Genomic DNA, 23,427 nt, shown 5'->3' on the forward strand with positions numbered 1-23,427 from the left:
AACTCATACCTTTGGACATCTTTTATAACCTGTTCTTGGGCACAAACTACAAGATACGTAAGTCATTAACAAAAGCTTCCCTGAGGTGAGTTAAGGTAAGAGTGATTATATTTATTCTGGGATATTTTGTTTAATTATTTAGAATTACATGCTGTGTTTTTAAAAAATCCTGTTGACTGATCTCGTTATTACATCATTATTGAAAACATCCCGGAAGCAAACTAATAATTACAAAGCCATTGAAATCAATGTGATTCTTAATTGATTCTACATTTCAAAAGGCCACTTTGAAATCTTATTGCCCTGTATATGTATTCTATATTTACCAATGCATATGTAAATCTAATCTAGACTTACTAGTAACTTTATATCTTATGCAGCTAATCATTTTCTTAAAAAAATTCTGCATTATATCCTCCTAGAAAACTAACAATAGTATTGTTCTCCTCAAAACTGTAAATCTTTATTAAATGCAAACTTTTAAACATTGCCACAATCACTCTAGATACAGAAAAGCTTAACAAGAGTAAGGAAAATGTCAAATTACGTGGTCATTTCCTCCTCCAGCTTTTTGAAGATCATACCTAGATCACCGCAGACAAAAAAAAAAAATACCATTATGTCTCTTTGTTCTCCATTAAAAATAAGCATACAAAAATGAATCACATTTGTGTCACTTAACAACTTACACAAAAATGGCTCAAACTGATTCAGTTTTAATTGTGTATAAACATTACAGCATCCATTCAAATCCTTCACTGCTGACCATGTGCAACAATCACACACACACACACACACACACACACACACAAATTCAATGGAGCTTATTTGCAAGAAGAAACATACATTTACTAAGAAGAAGCAGTTTATCAGCAGGAATATCGGTATCCTTGAATTAAAATAATTTTGTGAAATATACTCAAAGATGACAGGAAAAAGTCTTTCTAGGGTCTCTGTCGTCATAAATAAATATCAGTGCCGACTTGACACCAAAGCACTTAGTATTTAAAATCTAACACTGCATTTTCCAGTTTTTATTTTTATTTACAATATATAAAATACAAAGGATAATGTAATAAACACCAGTGAGCTTATCACATAGTATTAGCAAATGTTGACACTGTTGGACACTAAAACTTTAATACCTCACCTCCACCAACACACATGATAATCACTGTTTGATATTTGGTGTATATTTTTTCATGGCTTCTTCTCTGAATACATGTATACAGATACACAAATACATATACAAGCTTATTTTTTAAATAGAATTACAGTCCATATTCAGTGGCCCATTTTCCATGTCAGTATGTGTGTTTATATGTGTATCTCTATTTTTTCAAAATTACATCTATTTTAATTGTTTCCAATATTTTACTGTTATAAGCAATGCTGCATTAAACATAGTTATACACACACATATGAATACACGGTACATATTTTTATAGAATAAATGACATAATCAAGATTGCTGGATCATTGGGGAAGCACACCTTTAATCTTGTAATAATTTAAAAAGTTATGTTATAATATAACTAGAGGCCTAGCTGTCGATTGAAGCGTGAGAATCTGATGTGGAAGGGAAGGTCCCAGCTGACTTCTGGACACTGGGCAGCACCTGGGCCCCTGGGCCCCCACGTGCTCCCCTCTGCCTGAATCATCAGGCCCCTGCCAGGCTCCCTCAGTGCCTGGGAGCCGGGCGGCAGCCCTGTGCCCCCACTGCTGCCTCTGGTCACCATCTGAGTGGCGATCAGCGGGGCAACTGGGCCCCACTCGCATCTGCCTTGGCCTGGCGCCACCCACTCACTTGCTCCACCACCCCACCACAGTCCCACTCTCGTTGGGGCTCATCGGGGCTGGCAGCGCCTCCACTGCTGCCCACTGCCAGTGTGGCGTTGCCGACACCTGCCATGTTCCACGCAGCCCCTGGAGGTCAGTGCACATCATAGTGAGTGGTCAAACTCCCAGTCGAACTCCTCCAGGTCAAGGGGACAATTTGCATATTAGGCTTTTATTATAGTACTAGAGGCCCGGTGCACAAAAATTTGTGCACTGGGGGAGGGGGGCGGTCCCTCAGCCCGGCCTGTGCCCTCTCGCAGTCTGGGATCCCTCGGGGATGTCCACCTGCTGGCTTAGGCCCGCTCCCTGGGGGATTGGGCCCAAGCTGGCAGACATCCCTCTGGCAGCCTGGGAGCCCTTGGGGGATGTCCACTTGCCAGCGGGAAGCAGGCCTAAGCTGCAGTTGGACATCCTTAGTGCTGTTGAGGAGGCGGGAGAGGCTCCCACCACCACCGCTATACTGGCAGCCGTCAGCCTGGCTTGTGGCTAAGCAGAGCTCCCCCTGTGGGAGTGCACTGACCATCAGGGGGCAGCGCCTGCATTGAGCGTCTGCCCCCTGGTGGTCAGTGTGTGTCAGAGTAACCAGTCATTCCCAGTCGTTCTGCTGTTAGGGTCAGTTTGCATATTACCCTTTTATTATATAGGATCGAGGCCTGGTGCATGGGCGGGGGCCGGCTGGTTTGCCCTGAAGGGTGTCCCGGATCAGGGTGGGGGTCCCGCGGGGGTGGCTGGCCAGCCTGGGTGAGGGGCTGATGGGTGTTTGCAGGCTGGCCACACCCCCTTCAGGGTGGGGGGTTCCCACTGGAGGGCCTGGCCAGTCTGGGTGAGGGGCTGAGGGCTGTTTTCAGGCTGGCCAAGCCCCACCCCGGCGACTGAAGCTCCCAGCCTCTCCTTTTTTTCTTTTTAATTCTGGGATTTATTTACCTTCTATAATTGAAACTTTGTAGCCTTGAGAGGAGCTCAGAGCCGGCCAGGGCAAGCAGGAGGGAAGCTTGACTTCCTCCATCATTGGGGCAACCAAGCGTCCTGCTCGCTCCAGCTCTGTGGCTGCCGGCCGCCATCTTGGTTGGGTTAATTTGCCTATAGTCACTCTGATTGACTGGTGGGCGTGGCTTAAGGCATAGTGAAGGTACGGTCAATTTGCATGTTTGTCTTTTATTAGTGTAGATAGGATATGAGAGGGCCTGGCTCTGATGGGTCTGATTTTGACAGGTATGGGAAAGGGGAGGAAAACTTTTTCTAGCAAAGGGAACAACATGGACAAAAGTCCACGGCAAGTTTGAAGAATGAGTGAGCCAGTTCAATTGGGGTGTGGGGTGTGTTTTGAGGATGGGAAGAGGAGGATATGTAGCTGGAAAGGTAATCTGGGCCCCACAGGTATGGTGTATAAAAACTAGTAGTCATTTAGCAGTTTGTTCAGAAAAAAAAACCAAAAAACCATAACCAGAGGTATGATCTAGGATGATTTAGCTGCCAGCAAAGTATAAGATTAAAACAGGGAGAGACTGAGAGACTTGAGCTACTGAAATTATGTAAAGAAAGAGGATCTAAGTGGGAACAGAAAAGACAGACAGTGCCCATAAGATTTAGAGAGGGAGAAGTTACAGGTCTCAGCAACTGATAGAAGAGAAGTTGAGAGAATCCAAACAAAGGACCATTGAGACCTCAGGTGTGAGCTTCTGGAGCGGGGTGGGGTCATGGTGGGAAATAAGCAGTCAGCCAAAGCAGCAGGTCTGATCAGATGTTAGTTCAGTTTTGAAGATTTTTATTCTGTGGTACCTGGGACGTTCGATTGAAGATGTCCAATAAGTATTCAGACGGTGGCTCTCTAGTTCTGGAGAGAGTTCAGGTCCAAAGACTTAGCAGTCATGTACTACTGGCCATAGCTAAATTTAGGAGAGAAAAAAGCCATCTCTCCTCACCTGTGAGGACAGGATGGCAGGCAAGGAGAAAACGGCAAGCAAGCATAGAACCCTGGGGAAGACCACACTTAGGGGGAATACAGAAAGTAAGGAAGGAATAAAGAGACACAGAGAACATAGGCAAGGCCAACAGACACATGAAAAGATGCTCAACATCACTAATCATCTGAGAAATGCAAATTAAAACCACAATGAGATATCACCTCACACCTGTCAGAATGGCTACCATCAATAAATCAACAAATAACAAGTGCTGGTTTGTCTTGATTTGGTTGTGATACACACTAGTGACAATTAATACCATTTAGAAACACTTCCTGGCTAGCCGGATAAGATAGAAAATTCCAGGACTGATAAGGAAACGAATCCTTACCCTGCTACTTATTATCCTGTTTTAATTTTGGAGCAGAAGGAAATCTTATAACTAATAAAGAAAAAAAATCAGCCTGGACACATTTATTGTTGCATTGACAGAACGTGAAACAGTCAAGCTTCTTTGCTACGTTCGCTCTGTCTCTGCATCAGGTGTCGCCAGGCGGGAGAGAACGCTGTCAGTGACTATCCTGGCTCTGGGCTCCCATCTACCCCTTTCAGCCACGGAAGCCTCCCTTCCAGCTATCTGATCAGGTAAGCTTCCGTGACAGACGTTATTTACATAGGGTGGTTCTCTGATTATAGAAGATAGTCAACCCCTGACTTTTGATCCACAAGGCCCTTCTAACTCAGGAATACCACGATTCCAAGTTTTCTGGTCTTCTTGTGCAGGAATTTAGACTTTTTGCCTAGATCCGTGGTCGGCAAACTGCGGTTCGCGAGCCACATGCGGCTCTTTGGCCCCTTGAGTGTGGCTCTTCCTAAGCCTTAGGAGTACCCTAATTACGTTAATAACAATGTACCTACCTATATAGTTTAAGTTTAAAAAATTGGGCTCTCAAAAGAAATTTCAATCGTTGTACTGTTGATATTTGGCTCTGTTGACTAATGAGTTTGCTGACCACTGGAGATGATCAATCCCTGTGCATTGCTCAGGCTAGTGCCTGCCACTGGGTGTGGCTGGGCCTATTGCAGACAAAGAGGACTCCAGGAGCCATGCTCTCCTGGTGTGTGCCGCTTCACACCTCAGGCCCCAGGGCTGACCTACCTGACTTACTAATAAGCAACTCTACCTAACCAGGATGGCACCTGGAGGAAAGACCAAGTGAAAATACTGTGCTTGCTACAATTTTAGGCAGAGTCTGAAACCACTAGTAGAGCAGAAAAATCACACAAACACACAAACAAACACTCAAAGGGAGGACTCCTGGCGCAGGAACTCAGCTCTGTCAACTAGCCATCAAATTCCATCATGGCCATGTGGTTTCAAGTTCCTGGGCATTGGTTTCTACACCTATAAAAATATGGGTTTGGGCAAGATAATTTCTAGGCTCTGTTTCACCCACACAATTCTGTAATTCAGGCTTGCTTTATTCATCCCACTTTTAAGCACCTAGAATGGGTCAGGTACTAGATGCCTATCTTTATTTATTTTTTGATGTTTTTATAATATACTGCAGATTGCATGTTGTAACTAATCTCCTTTTGGCTGAAAAGCAATCCTTCGATAGCAACTAAAAAAAAAATCTGACTATGTTTCATTAATTCTAGAAAAATTAGTCATATTTTAAGTTTTAACTCAAACTTAAAAAATAAACTGCCACACTAAATAATATACTTGGAATTATATTGCCATTACTTGGTACCTAATCTTCTAGAAAGCTATCTATAAGAATTTTTCCAATGAAATGGTCAGCAGTAGAGAAGAGCCTTGAATAAGAAAACAGATCCATCGTGGAAAGTTTTAGAGAGTTTGGAGAATACTTGTAATGCTGGCCTTGAGGACACAGATGGCAATGTTTCCTTTGCTTACAACACTAAAGTCTTGAAACACACATTCAAGATCTGCACTCAATACATGCACTCATAGATTAGCAGCTAAATATAGATTCTATTTTGAGAAATGGCATTTTACAAATAGTTTCCAGGTTTCTCATATGAGTTTTAGAGCAGTGAGAGTAGGGATTATAATGATAAATATAAAAATAAATTAGTTCCAATTTACCCCTTTTTTATCTGAATTATTAACTCATATTAAAATTTGAGTGTCTCATTTTCTCCTTTCCTTGGCCCACAACCTGGAAGAAGATTGAACAGAAACTACCGTAATATAGTTATAGAGAAAGAGAAAGGCAGTCAATGTGGATGTGAATCAGAGACAATAAAGAGTCAGGAACTATGTAAAGAGTATCTCTGACTCTTAACCACTATGAGACCTGGCAAATCTCCCGTGTCCTCCAATTTCTGAATTAGCATGTTAACCTCGGTGTCCTCCTTCCTGGTGTCCCTCTATTTCAGTGGTTCTCGGTCTCGACCCCTTTGGGGGTCGAATGACCCTTTCACAGGGGTCGCCTAAGACCATCGGAAAACACATATATAATTACATATTGTTTTTGTGATTAATCACTATGCTTTAATTATGTTCAATCTGTAACAATGAAAATACATCCTGCATATCAGATATTTACATGATGATTCATAACAGTAGCAAAATTACAGTTATGAAGTAGCAACGAAAATAATTCTATGGTTGGGGGTCACCACAACATGAAGAACTGTATTAAAGGGTCGCGGCATTAGGAAGGTTGAGAACCACTGCTCTATTTCCTTCAATGTATAGACTCGGGGCCAGTCTGCATGGGTTCAAATACTGACTAATTGCTAACTCTACGACCTCAGGCACTTTAAGTGTACTCAACCCTCTGGGCCCCATGTCCTCATCTGTAAAGTATAGGTAGTAGTCTCAACCTCATGTTCATGAAAGGAATAAAGGAGTTAATACATGTAAAACACTACGAACAGTGCTCAGTCCATATTTAATGCTCAGTAAATGTTAGCTTTAGTTATTGTTAACTGAGTTTTTCCTCAAGGCTTAAGGCTCGAATTCCTTCTACTTTTCTCCATATCCTATCACAGGAGATTTAATATCCCTTCGACTCAAATATTGCCAAATCTCTAGTCCTACTAGTCATTTCTTCAACGGCCTAAATGTCATTTACACTTGTTTCCAACCTGTCACCTTCAATGCAAAATGCCTAAGGTCACAATCACCTCTATCTTGGCTCACGTCCAGACAGTGGACAGTCCCGAGGAAGATGGGAATCCTACAGAAATCCAGCAGCGGTTCGCCTTTGCACACACAGTGGAGTTCCCTAGGCTCAATTCATCAGAGACTTCAAGGCAAAGGCAAGTGTGGTCACAAGATGGAGAGCGTTGGGAGTCGGGTATCAGGAATTCAGGTCCACAACGAAAAAAGCAGGAAAGAGGCCGGTGTCTGACCATCAGGGTGAGGTATCGAGAGAGAGAGCTAAGGAGGGACCCAGTGCACGAGAGAGAAAGATCTGCTCTCAGAAAGATGTTAGCGCTGTCTAGTTAAACCAGTGATGGCGAACCTATGACATGCGTGTCAGAGGTGACACGCAAACTCATTTTTTTGGTTGATTTTTCTTTGTTAAATGGCATTTAAATATATAAAATAAATATCAAAAATATAAATCTTTGTTTTACTATGGTTGCAAATATCAAAAAAATTCTCTATGTGACACGGCACCAGAGTTAAGTTAGGGTTTTTCAAAATGCTGACACGCCGAGCTCAAAAGGTTCGCCATCACTGAGTTAAACCTCTGTTTAGCTTAAAACGCTCAGCCTTTCACGAGCCTTGGCAAATCCAAATCTCCTTAAGGAAGGAATACTTCCTGTCCAACAAGGAGGCTCTGGTACCTAGTCTACCCCCAGGGCAAAGTTATGAGGTTCTACACCTGGGGAACGTCAAGAAGACAAAAGGTCGGAGAGTATCTGGAGGCCCAGTAGCCTGGCTCTCCCTCCAGAAGCATCAGAGAATTCATTTGCCCTCATCTCTAGGTCCAGCGTCAAAATGTTTGATGCTATCCCCCTCCCCTTTTGGTGAGTGGGAAGGTGTCAATTCAAAGGTGGCACAACCCTTTTGTCACCTTCCTTTGAATTCCACGAAGGGATGTAATAAATGCATAAGGATTTTACAAAGCTCAAACAGACAGTAACATTGACTGGCCTAACTCATTACCTGCATTCACAGAATTGAAGTAGTCCTGCCTTAGGATAAACAATGTGCTCTTCTGGATCACAAAGAAGGGGTTCTCAAGATCACTAGACAGGCATAAAAATTCCTTAAATACTCCAAAATGTTATGAATATTCATGTGCTTGCTTCTGGGGAAAGGATTCCTGGCTCTCATCAGAGACTTAAAGATGGGAAGGTGGCAGGGTCATTGTAAAAGCTACAGGGTATCACTGTATTCTCAAGTGTTTTTTCAAACAGGCATTTTCAACATTTCTACCACCTGAGTGCACACAGGTTTTAAACTAAGTCTTTGAGTAGCTTAGTTTAAATCAGTGATGGCGAACCTTTTGAGCTCGGCGTGTCAGCATTTAGAAAAACCCTAACTTAACTCTGGTGCCGTGTCACATATAGAATTTTTTTGATATTTGCAACCATAGTAAAACAAAGACTTATATGTTTGATATTTATTTTATATATGTAAATGCCATTTAATAAAGAAAAATCAACCAAAAAAATGAGTTCGTGTGTCATAGGTTCGCCATCACTGGTTTAAATCAATCTATGCGTGACCAAAGTTGACGTGGAAGCTCAGAGCGATAACCAGCCCTTCCGCAATCAAGTGTGAGGGAGTGTATCTGTTGACACCCAAAGTACTCTAACAGTCCATTCACTTTCTTATATAAGGATTTCTGGTATCAAGAATTAATCAATCAGATGCAATCTTATAGAACATGATCAATAAGGGGCAACTCTATTATATGACCTATATATTTATGGTTCAAGAAAGGGTATTTATACCAGATGGCTATTGTTGTCACTTTTTTTTTATTTGACAGTCTAAGGAAAAAGAGGTCAGTGTCCCTGACTAAATAGTCAGGTATTACATGTTTTAAAACTTCCTGTGGCACACAAGCTGAAAAATCAGTCCTAGAGGATTGTCTTAGATCTCCTTAATCAGCCAAATGTCTTGCTTCCTACTTCAGTGAGCAAAGTGAAGTAATCAAAAGAAAATGTTCACAAATTCTCACCTCCTCATCTACCCACCTATGGGCATTGGTACTCAAACACTCTCTCTTCCCACCTGTTATTATAGATGAACTCCTGTGCTCCTACCTTAAGCAAATAGTTCTTCTTGAACATTATATCCCATCCTTTCTCGTGGATATCACTAAAGCAAGCAAATCTCTTCCCTCTCTTAAAGCATCACCTTCTCCTCCTTTGGATCATTTCCATTTGTATTCAAACAAGCTATTATTTCCCCAATTCTAACGCGCGCGTGTGCGCGTACACACATATACACACACACACACACCTTCTCTCAGATCCATTTTTCCATTTTAGCATCTATTTCCGAAGAGCCCAATCCAGTTTATCAGGCTATAAACTTTAGAACCATCTTGGACTCCTGTCTGTTACACCCATATCCAATATGTCAGAGAGTTTTACTGGCTCCTAATTATCATTCAAGGTCAAGATTAGGTTCCTATACCTCTTCCTGAAACTTCTTGACACATTTCTGATTTCATAGAGCTCTTTTTTTTTACATACCTCTGCCAGCACTTCCACTGTGCATCCTAATGCCCATGAATATTCTCTTATCAAACTCATTACAAATATGAACTATAGCTCAGATCCCTCCACCTCCCACCGCACTAAACACACTAGTGCATATGTAGTAATATCACTCTAAGTAATTGTTTTTTCCTAAGCTTCCAATAAAACCAGAACCACAAATAATACTTACTTTGATTAGTCATATTTGTAAAAGTTGTGTTTGGTAAAGTTATGTTTGGTGAAGTTATGTCCTGAAACTTTCCTGCATCTGCAAAGCTATCTGTCATGTCTCCAAAAATCAGCATCATGAGGGGGAGTGCAGCACCGTGGATGATGGCGGCCATAGTCCCCAGCAGCATATACAATCTATCAAGCCAATTTGAATAGCGAAACTAAAAAAAGAGAATAGGAACAATTAGCACAGTTTCACGGATGGTTTGCTTTACTTTTAATACATACCCCAAACCCAAACATTTTTTATACTACTACCCTGGTCCAAGCCAAACTACTGCAATAGCCTAATTAGAAATGGGTGTTTGCGCCCTGACTGGTATGCTCAGTGGTTAAAATGTCTCCCACACACCAAAGGGTCAAGGGTTCAGTTCCCAGTCAAGAGCACACACCTGGGCACATGCGGAAGGCAACCAATCAATGTTTCTCACACCTCTCACACTGATGTTTCCTTCTCTCTCTCTCTCTCTCTCTCTCTCTCTCTCTTTTTTCTCCCTCCCCTCCTCTCTCTCCCTTCCATTCTCTCTAAAAATCAATAGAAAAAATATCCTCAGGTGAGGATTAACAACAATGACAAAAAAAGGCATTTGATTCCTCTATTGAGCTCTGACCTACTTCTTCATATTGAATTCATTAAGTCTCCTTTTCTTATGCATGAGGTTGGATGAGAGGGATATGACATTCATTCCTCTTGGGAGTTGTAAAATCTTTAATGGTACAGTAATAGTATATGTTGCTCTGATTTACAAGAACAGAAGCCATTTTTTAACTTAAAATTTTTTAGTCAAAAAAATCTGGATTGCCAGAGCTCCTCCGAGGACCCCATTGAGCAAACCCCATTGAGCGCTCGTTTTATTGCTCTAAGAAAGTGGCTTGGGTCACAGATCTGCTGCATAATAGCATTGGCATAAATGTAAAATGATTTTAATGTAGTTAGCCCTCTGTAGTGAGAAGGAAGAGGAAAATAATGAATTAAGATGGATGCTTGTTAAAGAACAGATTTCCTGAGAAGACAGAAGGTGGTCATAATGACTGCCAAGTGTAGACCTGCAAAACCTCTTTTACTGCAGGCCAGTCACAAGAAGAAAAGAAAGACTTCTCTGGGTCTAAAAAGTGACAAGAAGAGGGTACGGCAAGGGAAATGGTATTGAGGCTCTGTGAAAGGCCCACCTGGGAAACAATATTTCACCTGTATAATTCAAAGAACTAGTTAAGGACCGAAAGAAAATCAAATAGAAGAAAACAAAGAAACAGGAGGACGCCAGCTGTGGCTGTTTGTGGCAGGTGCTCCTTCTGTGGATGCAAGATATAGATATAGTCAGCAGGTGTTTTTTTAAATTGATTTCAGAGAGGAAGGGAGATGGAGAGAGAGATAGAAACATCAATGATGAAAGAGAATCATTGATTGGCTGCCTCCTGCACTCCCCCAACTGGGGATCAAGCCCGAAACCCAGGCACATGTCCTTGGCCAGAATCGAACCTGGGACCCTTCAGTCTGCAGGCCAATGCTCTATCCACTGAGCCAAACTGCCTAGGGCTAGTCAGCAGGTTTGTAGGGAGGAAACAGAAAAAACTGGGTCTGGGCAGGTCATGTAAACCAAAACAAAGATCAAGATCAAGATAAAAAACACAGCAGCAAAAAGCGAAATTTTAGAACTACTATATACTCTTTGTAGAAACAGAAACCAATCCTGTAGTTAGCTAACAAGGAACTTACAGTAGCAAGAAATAGGAATAAGTATTGAATTGACAAGTGGAGAAATAAAGAGCAGAACAGCTCTTGGAGGTAGTGAATGGCAGCCCATAAAGCAGATAGAAAAAGTGAAGCTTATTCCCATTGCTTGCTACTGTAGGTTCCTTGTTAGCTAACTACAGGATTGGTTATCAACGAAGAACACATACGAAACCCCTGCCTTCATGGAGCCTGGACCACAGTGACAGGCAGGATCTGCTGGCTTAGACTGGCTGACCAGGGACATCTCTCTGAGGAGGCAATATATGAGCTGAGACCTCAGTGACAGGAAGGATGTAATCAGTCATGTGACAATCTGGAGGCAGAACCTTCCAGGTAGGAAGAACAAATGCAAAGCTTTGTCCTGGGATGGTGTGTCTCAAGGACCAAACGGAATTACTACTGCGGCAAGAGCAGAGTGAAGAAGAAACCATAGTGAAGTCAGAGATGAGACAGAGGTCATATGGAGAGCCTTTTATAGCCACAGGAGGGAATTTGGGTTCTACTCTAAATTTCCCATCTAGAGCATCTTAAGGATGGAACTGAGGTGATGTGATGTGGCTACTATGGAGGAAAGTTTTCAGACGAGCAGAAATGGAGGAGGGGGACTAGCAGTAAAGAGAGTGGTTAGGAGAGCAAACGAAGTCTAGACCAGGAGTGGAAGGTGGAATAATGCCCTGTTCACCCTAAACATGTCCACATCCTCATCCCAGGAACCTGTGAATAGGTTTCTTTACATGGGAAAAGGGACTTTGTAGATGTTAAGGATCTTGAAATAGGGAGGTTATTCTGGATTATCCGAATGGGCCTAATGCAATCACAAGGGTCCTTGTAAGAGGGAGCCAAATATATCAAAATCAGGAGCAATGAATGATTACTGAAATTAGAGGTTGGAGTGATGCAAGGAAGGGGCCACGAGTTTAGGAATGCAGGCAGCCTCTAGAACAGTGGTTCTCAACCTTGGCTGCACATTAGAATCACCTGGGAATCTTTTTAAAATCCTGATTTCTGGGCCTCATCCTGCGGAAATTCTGTTTCTTTGTTATGGGGCCACAACATTAGTAACAGCCTAGCTGATAAAGAGGCCGGAACTATTTGTACAATGTGGTGGATCCTGAAAACCTGCCTTCCTTCTGGGAGTTTGGAATTTCGGTACGTGCTGTGCCTCCAGGGTCAGCCCCCCCACCCCCCCCCCACTAGTAAAAACGTTGCATGCTGAGTCCTGAGTTCCTCTGATAGCCTTTCACATGTGTTGTCCCAGCTCATTGCTGGGGGAATGAAATGGGACTCGCCGGGAAAGGCCTCTGAGAGCTTATGTCTGGTTCCTCCTGGATGTCCCTCTATGTGCCTTGTCCCAAGGCGGGTTCTGCTTTGCATTCGGCTGCAATAAATCTTATCCGTGAGTGTAATTACATGCCAAGTCCTGTGAGTTCTTCTAGTGAATCATCAAACCTGGGGTTCTTGGAAACCCCCTGACACACATAAGTTTTTGTCTTAACCGGATAATGTTATTAATATGCAATGCCAATAACATCAGCATTTTACTGTTAAACTTTCTTAATGAGTCCTGGTGTTTATAGGTTTTACATATAAGTTAAGTTCACAGTTCTCTGTGTCAGCTCTTCAGGAAAAAGACACAAGGGAAAGCCACATTTGTACTACAGCACTTTGGCACAGGCTTAGAATACATTCTTTCTATGCCATCCTGAGCACTGTGATTTAGAACATGAACTTCCCAGGTCTGAATCCTGGCCCCATACTTTATCGTTGGGCAAGTTAATGTGTGTGGCCTTCTTCATCTGCAAAATTAGAATAATAATAATATCTATCTGAATGAATAGTACCTATGAGGTCATATATATAGTATTTATATAGTGTTTAGAACAATACATGGCATATAGAGCAGTATGTGTGTTATTACCTCACATTGAAATTCTAGATTTTTATTCTTTAGTATTGGTAGTATTACCTCTGTGTATTAAGTCTGTTAAATTTTCTAAAATCTAAGATTTGTTCTAAAATTTAAGCTACAAATAAAATAAAAACTAAACTATGAAAGACAGAAATGTTTTGGTCTCAAAATGAATTTAATTTCAATTCAGGTAGAGAAAGAGACCATCAACCAGTCACATCTATAAAACCCTTCTCTTATTTCCAATTGATGAAAATAAAGTTTCTGAGCAACCTTTGCGCAACCAGAAAATGAGATAAAGAATTAAGGTTTTCACATTCTAGAACTGCCAATTATTCAGCACAGAAGAATGATTACACGTACCAAGTCACAGCAATACACAATCCATTGTAAACTTTTATTCTATGAATACCTGGGACTTTGACCTCAAACCTGCCAGGATTCTGATCAGAGCCACTGCAGACAGGGAACCTTGTGTCCTATGTGGCTGGTCTCATCCAGGTGGCTGAGAGATCTGTTATCTATGCAAGCATCTCTCCCAGTGCTTGGCATAGATTAACAGGCCACTGGTGACATAACTAACTCGGAGGATAATGAAACCGAGGACAAAAAGGGTAGCTACCGAGGCTCAATTCACATGGCAAGTTATGATTGGCATTACCCTGAAAATAAGCTAAATTAAACCAATTTGGTTTACCTCTCCATCCAAATGCTCTCCCAGAAATAATCATAAGAGGTAAAATATCTCTTCTCTAGGTAAGGAGAAGTCAATTCCTATGTATTCTGAATAGTGAATAAATTCAAAACTCACCATTGTAAGTACACTGACAGTTGGTTTCTTTTCTTTCTTCTCTTTTTTTTTACTGAAAAACATAGCAATAGAATTACACAAAACTTTTAAAATTATATAAAATTTTAAATTACCAAATTAACATACAGTTTATAACTTGCTTACATTATACAGTGGGGCCTTGACTTACGTGTTTAATTCGTTCCGTGATGGAGCTCATAACTCAAATTACTCATATGTCAAATCTTAAAGTGAACAAGTGAGACACGTGATGCTGGGCTGATGTTGTGGCGTTCACTGTGACGTTCGCTGCGCCAACTAGCAGTGGGGTATCTGAAGCTGGCTCGTAACCCGAATTTTAGCTCGCAACTCAAAGCAAAAAATCAGCCAAGAAATGGCTCGTATCTCGAAAAACTCGTTAGTCGGGACACTCGTAAGTCAAGGCCCCACTGTATTATTCAGTAAAAAAGCAGGTTAATAGTCTGATCCTATTTATGAAGTTTAAACATGTTAACATGTGTCCTAGAAATCTATATGTGTGGTTATCACTGGGTGTTGAGATATTTATCAATATATTTTATTCCTTGTGCCTTTGGCATTTCCTAATTTTCTATGATAAAAACATACAGAGACACACGACTTTTGCAATTAGAAAAATTACTGAAAAGAAGAGAGATTTCTGTTTTTACTATTAGAAAATTATTCATGCTCTCCCAGGGTAATCTCCTGAATTATCATCTAAGAATTCTAGAAGTAGATATTCCATCTACTACCCAGATATTAACCTTAATCACTCTCTCTGCTAATGGAGGGTATTGGCAGTCAGATACTGAGCATAAAATAACCTCATAAGAAAAGTAATTGAATTACTATGAACAAATCTAATTCTGAAAGGATGTCTGGACCCCTAAATGGACCATTATGGCAATAAATGTAACCTAGAAAAGCTACAGTCAATTATTATTTTGAGCCTAGATTTCAAATGAATCTAACTGCAACCCTTTTCCACTCTACGTAATTGCCACCAAGGACATGAAGACAAACCCACCATCCCCAGCCGCCGCATCTATATTTTCAAATGTACAAAAGAAAGACTATTTCAGAGAAGGACCATATTATTTTTTACACAGATTTTCAAGTTCAAAAAGTTAATTCATCTTTGTCTTTGTTCTTTATACTAAGCAAGGTCAAAGAGCTGAAGAGACTTCTAACGAAAAAAAAATCCAGAGTTTATCCCATATTTGGCTTTGGAGTGATGTGAGACGAACATAAACACACAAAATACACAAACATAACTCTTCAAATGTGGTCCCGCCCTACGCCCAGTAAAGGCATGGTTTCAGTAACCCTGGGACCAGAGCGAGAGGAGAAAAATAGCCATACATAATTGAAGTTGAGCTCTAAGCTTTCTACTTATTTTTTTCTTCTTTAATATTGCTGCTACTTTGAAGAAGTTATAATGGTGCTGAAGCACTAGCTAAGTGAACACTTCCCATACATAATCTCATTTAATAATTTTTAATTGTATTACATTTATTGGGTGGCATTGGTTAATAAAATTATATAGGTTTCAAGCATACAATTCTATAACACATTATCCGTTATATGTCACTGTGTGTTCAACATCCAAAATCATTTAATTTTGATCTCTGTGAGGCAGGCACATTTCTGTTCTTTTAGAGATAAGAACACTGCAGGCGAACGGAATTAACTAGCTTATCCAAGGGCACAGGGCTAGAGCAACGCCAAGATTTCAACTGAAAAGTCTAGCCTCTCAACGCCACAGACTCAGGGCAACCTCAGCCTTCTGAGTCGCTGCATTGCAAGGATATGCTCTTCCACAATGACTTTCCGCCCCACTAGATTACCCATTTACCCATCAGCTTGAAACACAGGGCTGACCAAAGGCAAGTCGTTCATCAAACCTCGTTGCAATTAAGAATATTTATAAATACAGATATTCCCAGGGGTACGATTGAGCATCCAAGCCTTAAACCTATTAACAAAGACATATGCTTCTTTATAATTACAAATGAGAATATACTGTATAGTTTTTTAAAAAACCCCAAACTCATAGAAAAACAGATCAGATTTGTGGTTACAGGGAGGAGGGAGGAAGGACTGAGGAGGAAGGTACAAACTTCCAGTTATAAGATAAAGTACCAAAGCCATGACTGGTGTGGATCAGTGGTTAGAGCATCAGCCCTGCACCAAAGGGTCATGGGTTCGATTCCCAGTCAAGGGCACACACCTGGGTTGCAGCTTCTATCCCCAGCCCAGGTCAGGGCATGTGCAGGAGGCAACCAATCAGTGTATCTTTCTCACATGAGTGTTTCTCTCCTCTCTCTCTCTCTCTCTCTCTCTCCCTGGCACCCTCCCTCCCTCTCTCCACTCTCTCTACAAAAAAAAAAGAAAGAAAAAAGAAATAAAATGGAAAAAATATCCTTATGTAAGGATTAACAACAACAAAATAAAGAAGTACCAGGGATGTAGCAACAAAATAGATGAAGAAGTACAACATGATGACTATACTAGTAGTTGACAATGACATATAGAAAAGTTGTTAAGAAAGTAGAACCTAAGAGTTCTCTTCAAAAGAAAAAAAAAGTTTTACTTTTTATTGTATCTGTATGAGATGATGGATGTTAACTAAATTTATCATGGTAATCATTTCAAAATATATGTAAGTCAAACCATTATGCTGTATATCTTAAATTTATACAGTGCTGTATGTCAACTATATCTCAATAAAACTAGGGGAAAAGGATATAGTTTTATTAAGAACAGATTAATATCAATGAGGATGAGCACAATTTAACTAAAAAGAAAATCTAGTTTGAAAAATAAAAGTCTGTAGGCCATAATAAGAACCAATCCTATATAATAAAAGGGTAATATGCAAATAGACCACAGCGGAAGGACCGGTCTCTATGATGCGCACTGACCTCCAGGGGGCAGATGCTCAACACTGGAGCTGCCCCCTGATGGTCAGTGCGCTCCCACAGGGGGAGTGCCTCTCAGCCAGAAGCCAGGCTCACGGCTGGCGAGTGCAGTGGTGGTGGTGGGAGCCTCTCCCACCTCCACAGCAGCGCTAAGGATGTCCGACTGCTGGCTTAGGCTCGCTCCCCAAGGGCTCCTGGACTGTGAGAGGGCGCAGGCCGGGCTGAGGGACAAGCCCCTCCCCCCGTGCACAAATTTAGTGCACCGGGCCTCTAGTAATAAAATAAAGGTATGTGCTGGCCTGAACCAATTTCTTTGCCATTTCCCTCCACATACCCTCAATATTTCTTACTCCAATATCCCTGTTTGTGTCATAAGTTCTTTAAAGCACCAAGTTTGTTTGTTTTTTTAATTAAAAACAAAAGAAAAATGTATACTTTCCACTCTATGGATATTTTTCCTTTTTATTTTTATGAAAATTTTTTATTTAAAAAATTTTTAAGTAAGCAGAAAAACTGAAATAGTAATGACTACCCATATAATGTTCACCTAAATTCAACAATTGTTAACTTTTTGAACATATTTTCTTTATATAAGAAAGTATATACTATCACTGTTAATTTTTTTTAATCCTCACCCAAGGATATGTTTTCATTGATTTTAGAGAGAGAGGGAGGGAGAGGCAGAGGGAGAGGGAGAAGGGGACAGAGAGAGAGAGATACATCGATTGGTTGCCTCCCACATGTGCACCACTGGGAATGGAACCCACAACCTACGTATGTGCCTTGATGGGGAATGGTGCACAGGATGATGCTCCAAGCAACTGAGTCACTGTTAATATTTTATTGAACTATTTTAAAGTAAGTTGCAAACACCATGACATTTCACATGCTTTCCTACCATTATCACATCTAAAAAATAATAGCAAGTTTTCTATAGCTTTTCCCTTTTTTGGAACCAATGTAATCAAGGTCCATACATTACATATCATAGTTTTGTCTCTTTAGTCTCTTTTTAAAATCTGGAAATCCTTCTGCTCCTCCCCCTCACCCCACTGACCTTTTGTAGGAAAATGAACGGATATCTTATAGAATGTCCCACATCTTGGATATGCCCGTTTCAAATTAAATTCAAGTTGATGTGCAATAAGTATAAAATCATAGCAGACTTGAAGACTTAGTAGTGCTCCCATATCTGTAGTTTCACTTTCCACAGTTTTAGTTACCTGTGGTCAACTGTACTCCAAAAATATTAAATGGAAAATTCTAGAAATAGAGAATTTATAAGTTCTAAATTGTGCACTGTGAATAGAGGGGTGAAATTTAGCACCCATCCACTGAAGATATGACTCATCCCTTTGTCTAGAGTCCCCATGCTGTATTGCCATGTGCCGGTTAGTTTCTTAGTAGCTGTCTACTGTCATGATAGTGCAGTGCTTATGCTCAAATTACCCTTATTTTATTTAATAATGGCTCCAAAGCCATTCATATAACTCTGATTAGAGTGTATTATTATAATTGTTCTATTTTATTAGTTATTGTTAATCTCCTACTGTGCCTAATTTATAAATTAAACTTTATCATAGGATGTATGTATAGGAAAAAATATAATACCATTGACCCGTAAACACTTCAGGAGGGTTAAGGGTGCCTACATATAACTTTAGTCAACCCTCTGCATACTTGGGTTACAATCACCAGTTGACTCTTGAACAACACAAGTTTGAACTGCATTGGTCAACTATGGGTCAACAGAAAAAATAGTGAGTATAAGTAGACCTGTGAAGCTCAACCCTATGCTCTTCAAGGATCAAATGTATATATAGGGTTAGGTACTATCCTTGGTTTCAGGCATCTACCAGGGGGCTTTGAATATATCCCCCACAATTAAAAGGTGTATGAAAAAGAGAATGTAAACTATCTGATTAATAATTCTGATTACAGGTGGAAATGATAATACTTTGTATATACTGGGCTCCTTAAAATATATTTTCAAAGTAATTTCACCTGTTTCTTTTTACTTTTCTGAATGTTGCTACTAGAAATTAATAGTCACAAGTGTGGCTCACATTATATTCCTATTGGACAACATCAGTCCTTCCTAGGTGGTGTCTTGTCACTAATACAGTGATTTCCACCATGAGTGATGCCAAGTCTGATCACTGGGTTAAAATACTAACTGCAAAATCTCCCCATTGGAAAAACACATAATTCTTAGGTACAACTAGTGGTTTAGGATCCATTACAATCCTTGCCTGAATCAATTATAACAATGCAGGTTCAAAAATGACCACTGGCGTTTTTCTGTAAAGAATGTTCCTTTGTCCTAGCCAGTTTGGCTCAGTGGATAAAGCGTCAGCCTGCAGACTGAAGGGTCCCAGGTTCGATTCCAGTCAAGGGCACATGCCCGGGTTGCAGGCTTGATCCCCAGTGGGGGTCATTCGAGGCAGCCAATCAATAATTTTCTCTCATTATTGATGTTTCTCTCTCTCTCTCCCTCTCCTTTCCTTTCTGAAATCAATAAAAAAAATAATTTGTTTAAAAAAGAATGTTCCTTATTCTCTCTACTTCTCTCACCCTTTTCTAACTTTCCTCCTCCTTTCAGAATTTTATTAAGAACTCCTGTATCATATTCAGTATATCACCATCAAGTTCAATTACTTTTCTCCTGTCCTTTGAAAACGTAGATTCCACTCCCTTGTTTTGGCATTGCACAAGAAACTCCAGGCCCTCTTTTTCCCTGTCCAGACCTGGTTGGAATTAGCCATTTCTCCCTGGGGTCCACAGTTCTCTGAGTGAGGTATGGTATTTAGAAACCAACATCTGGCACTCGGTGTGCTCAATGCTATTGTCCCTTTCATTGGAAAGAAATTGAACTATTAAAAACCATGAGTTCATATTGAAGTTTCCAATTAAAGTTTAACATTTACTAGTAAAAAAAAAACTTACTTGATGCCCACATTTATATTTCTTTTCTCTTACACTAAAAAGCTCAGTTTCTAATAACATATTTATTAATTTGTTTTATTTTACGATTTTCTACTAACAATGATGTGGGGAGCTGATGTAGGGTTAAGCCTCAGACTGACCTGTGGGCAAAGTCACAAACAAGTCCCAGCTTAGAGGGACAGTCCTCTTAGCATAATTAGGCTTGGCCTTATAACACTCCCTAGATCTTACCTGGGAAGCTAATGGGCTGAGGGAAGTGCAACAAGAACAAAAACAAGTGAAACTCACAAGAACAGTGTAACTTTGGTAACCACTACCTTGTTTATCCCTGACTATAACACTACCTTGTTTATCCCTGACTATAAAAATAAAGACTCAGCTTGACTCAGGATCTTTCTCCTCCACGGAGACTAAGGAAAGCTAGAGAGTTCGCTGTCTCTGTGTAAAACATTCTTTGCGGACTCCGTCCACACCTTTGGGAACCCCTGGACCTCTGGGGCTGGACCCCAGCACAATGAACCCACTGTGTGAAGTTTAACATTTCCTGTGTAGACACCGCACTTCCACCAGAATTTACTTAAATTATTTTCTCCGAGTGGCCAATTCTTTATACATCCGGATATTTTCACACCACGCTAGTCGGTTCTTTGGTACTGCAAGTCTTCTCTTTTCACAATTTCTAACTAGGGTCAGATATTCATTGCCCTTTTAAAAACACTCACACCTAAATGTAGTTTTGGTCTTCTGTCCCACCTGCCATGCCGCCAACAATGCAAAGCTTCTGACTGTTTTACCAGAAGTAAGAGAAGGGCCCAGGGAGGAGAGCATAAGCAGGGAGCAGATGAGACCTGAGGCTTGTAAAGCAGAAGGTCATCAAACGCAGCAGAGGATGCGAGCCTTGTCCTAAAGCTCAAAGGGCCAGGAAGAAGCTCACCAAAGCGGAGGGGAAACTGCAAACGCGGTGCCCAACTCGGCCAGTGAATTCCCACAGAGCGATCGCTAGCTCCGTTAGATTAAGATTAAAATCACCACCACCTGTTCACTGATTTCAGTGCCGGGGGCTAGAAACACACAGCCCAAATCTCTCAGGCCATGGAAGATACGAAAGTGAAACAAACTGGCTACCTTTTTTTGTCCATTTTCAAGATTTCCCCCGCTCTTCCATTGCGGCCCTCTTCGTGATCCATCGCGACCTGAGGAGATGAAACCACAGCGGGTGAACCAAAGTGTGATGCGCAGGAGGCGGAGGTGAGACGGAGCCCCGCGCGGAGCCCGGCGAGCCGTAGAGCGGTGCGCTCGCCCCGAAGTGCCCCGGCCGCTCCCGGGGTGATGTTCGCCGCAGGGGGCTTGCGTGCGCGCCCGGCTTCCGGCCTTCGCACGCGAGCAGAGCTGGAGGACGGCGGCGCGACCTGAACTTTGCCCGCCGGATAGGAGGCTCTCCCTCCCGGTTCCTCCCGTCTCTGACAATGCGCTCCGGTCCACCCGCCGCGGACTCAGAGCCGCGCCATCGGCACCGCGCCGGCTCTCCTCGCTCTGGACTACAGAGTCCAGCGTGGCTGGCGCCGAAAGCTTCGGGCAGAGGTGCTCCAGGAGCTCCCAGGGCGACTCTAGGTCTCACCCCCACTTGGTCCCCACGGACTTCCCAATTGGAATCACCGCCTCCATCCCCTCCGAAGCGCTTCTCCGACAGGTACCAAACTCAAGAAATTGGAGAGCCCCACCTTTTCTGCATCCTGTCCCACCCCCAGCCCCCAACCTCGCACACCCCTACCTCGGGCTTTCCTCGGATTGTCCACCAAGATGTGGATTCTGTTAGAAAGAGGCCGATTTGAGTGGAAAGCCCGGGCGGATGCGCGTGAGGAGGAGCCCAAGCTCAACTGCGCCCGGGCTTCCTGCGGCCCAGGGAGTGAACCGCTGGGCGGGCGCAGCCAGCACCCTGGGGCTCTCCTGCCCAATCAGCCAGACCAGTTAGGACTGCTCCCCGCCCCGCTCGATTGACTGCTGATTGCACAGGTTATGAAACAGGTTGTATTTCCAGGAGAAATGTCCTTGCTACCGTTGCCCCTTCGCAAATGGGCCGGTAGAGAACCGCCTACCAGCTGAATCATTGGGGGCGCTTACGTTTATAGAGTTATGTCTCTACATGTCCAGATAACTCTCTCTTCTCTTCTTTCCTCTCGAGAGAGACATAATTTGGCTCCCCAGGTCTCAAGTAGATAAGGGAAACTTTCTTTGGCATCACATCTAATATAGTTAATAAAGCAATCTCCGACCTGGTCCATTTTGAAGTTAAAACAAGTTAAACTTTCCTTCCTAGCAGCACCTTTAAATAAGCCAGGGGACGTTTTCTGCAAGACTTCGGTGTGTTTGACAGTTTCTGTGGTTATCTGTTCATCCGTCTTTTGTTTGAAGATCAAGGGAAGGACATAAATAGGAAAAAATGTTAATATGTCCATTGAAATGGACATTTTAGAATAGAAATAGTGCGTTCTCTGCCTGTTGCCTCTCAGCTCACTGCAAAGGTTTAAAATAAAACTCTTTTTTTAACTGCATAGTATGAGCATTTTCCCTGCTTTTTAAGGTCATACTTCAAAGCCATCATTTTCTTTCCATTCTTGACTCGAAATTTTCCTTGCCTTGACTTTTGTTTTAGCCATATAGTCAGGTTTCTTTCTTTACAAACTGTTAGACTTTCTAACAGGCCACTGATTTTCGCTCTGTTCTAACTGGATATGCATGTGTGCAGCAACTGTTCAACTGCTTACAGGCTTACCACCAACCCTGTGGTCCCACCTGGAGCAAATGGGTACAGCTTTCCTCTTCATCACATGGATTTTTAATCTGATTTATGCCTCTGCTCTGTTTCCATCTTTATTTTACTTGTCCCACTTTTAGTTTGAGATCTTGTTATATTAGGTGTATACTTGTAAACTGCGCTAATTCCTCCCTAAAACAATGCAGATATTTTTTAAGTATAATATTATGCTGCTTATACTATGTCTACATGCTTGAGCTTCAAGTGAAAAATCTCTATCAGGGACATACATAGTTTAAGGATCAGAACAGACCAGAGTTTTCAAAAGAGCTCTGTTTTTCTAACATGTATTTTTCAGTTTCTTTACTCCACGGTCATGAAACTATGGATATAACATATGATGGACCTAAACTAATGGACAGTTCTAGCTACTTCCAAGCCACAATCCTTGACCTTTAAGACGGACTCCGGTCTCACATTACTGCCCACCACTTCTGGGAATACGTCACAGCTGCACTTGGCAGTTCCTCAGGGAAGCCCAAGCAGTTCCTTTCCAAGTCTTCACACACACTTTCATGCAAGCAGCTATTTTCCCTTTTTGCAGTGTGCTTCCCCGCAATTCTGCATCTTCCTGTCCTCCACCAGCATGTAGCCCTTTCACAAACTTGTATGT

The 23,427-nt window shown here is 41.8% G+C and overlaps 1 protein-coding gene across 1 annotated transcript in view; it reads right to left on the minus strand.

The window, feature by feature from the left end:
• ABCB1 (ATP binding cassette subfamily B member 1) overlaps window positions 1-21,869 on the minus strand; it is a 73,824-nt gene extending 51,955 nt beyond the window's left edge. Inside the window, exons 1-5 of the mRNA XM_006099063.3 lie at window positions 21,771-21,869; window positions 21,125-21,192; window positions 14,133-14,184; window positions 9,637-9,838; window positions 548-584 (exon numbers count right to left, since the gene is read on the minus strand). Of these exons, the coding sequence (XP_006099125.1) occupies window positions 548-584; window positions 9,637-9,838; window positions 14,133-14,184; window positions 21,125-21,186 (353 nt within the window). The 5' untranslated portion in view covers window positions 21,187-21,192; window positions 21,771-21,869. The remainder of the gene's footprint in view (window positions 1-547; window positions 585-9,636; window positions 9,839-14,132; window positions 14,185-21,124; window positions 21,193-21,770) is intronic.
• Between the last annotated feature and the right edge of the window lie 1,558 nt (window positions 21,870-23,427).

This window comes from Myotis lucifugus, unplaced genomic scaffold, assembly GCF_000147115.1.
Source record: "Myotis lucifugus unplaced genomic scaffold, Myoluc2.0 scaffold_257, whole genome shotgun sequence".
NCBI lineage: Eukaryota > Metazoa > Chordata > Mammalia > Chiroptera > Vespertilionidae > Myotis > Myotis lucifugus.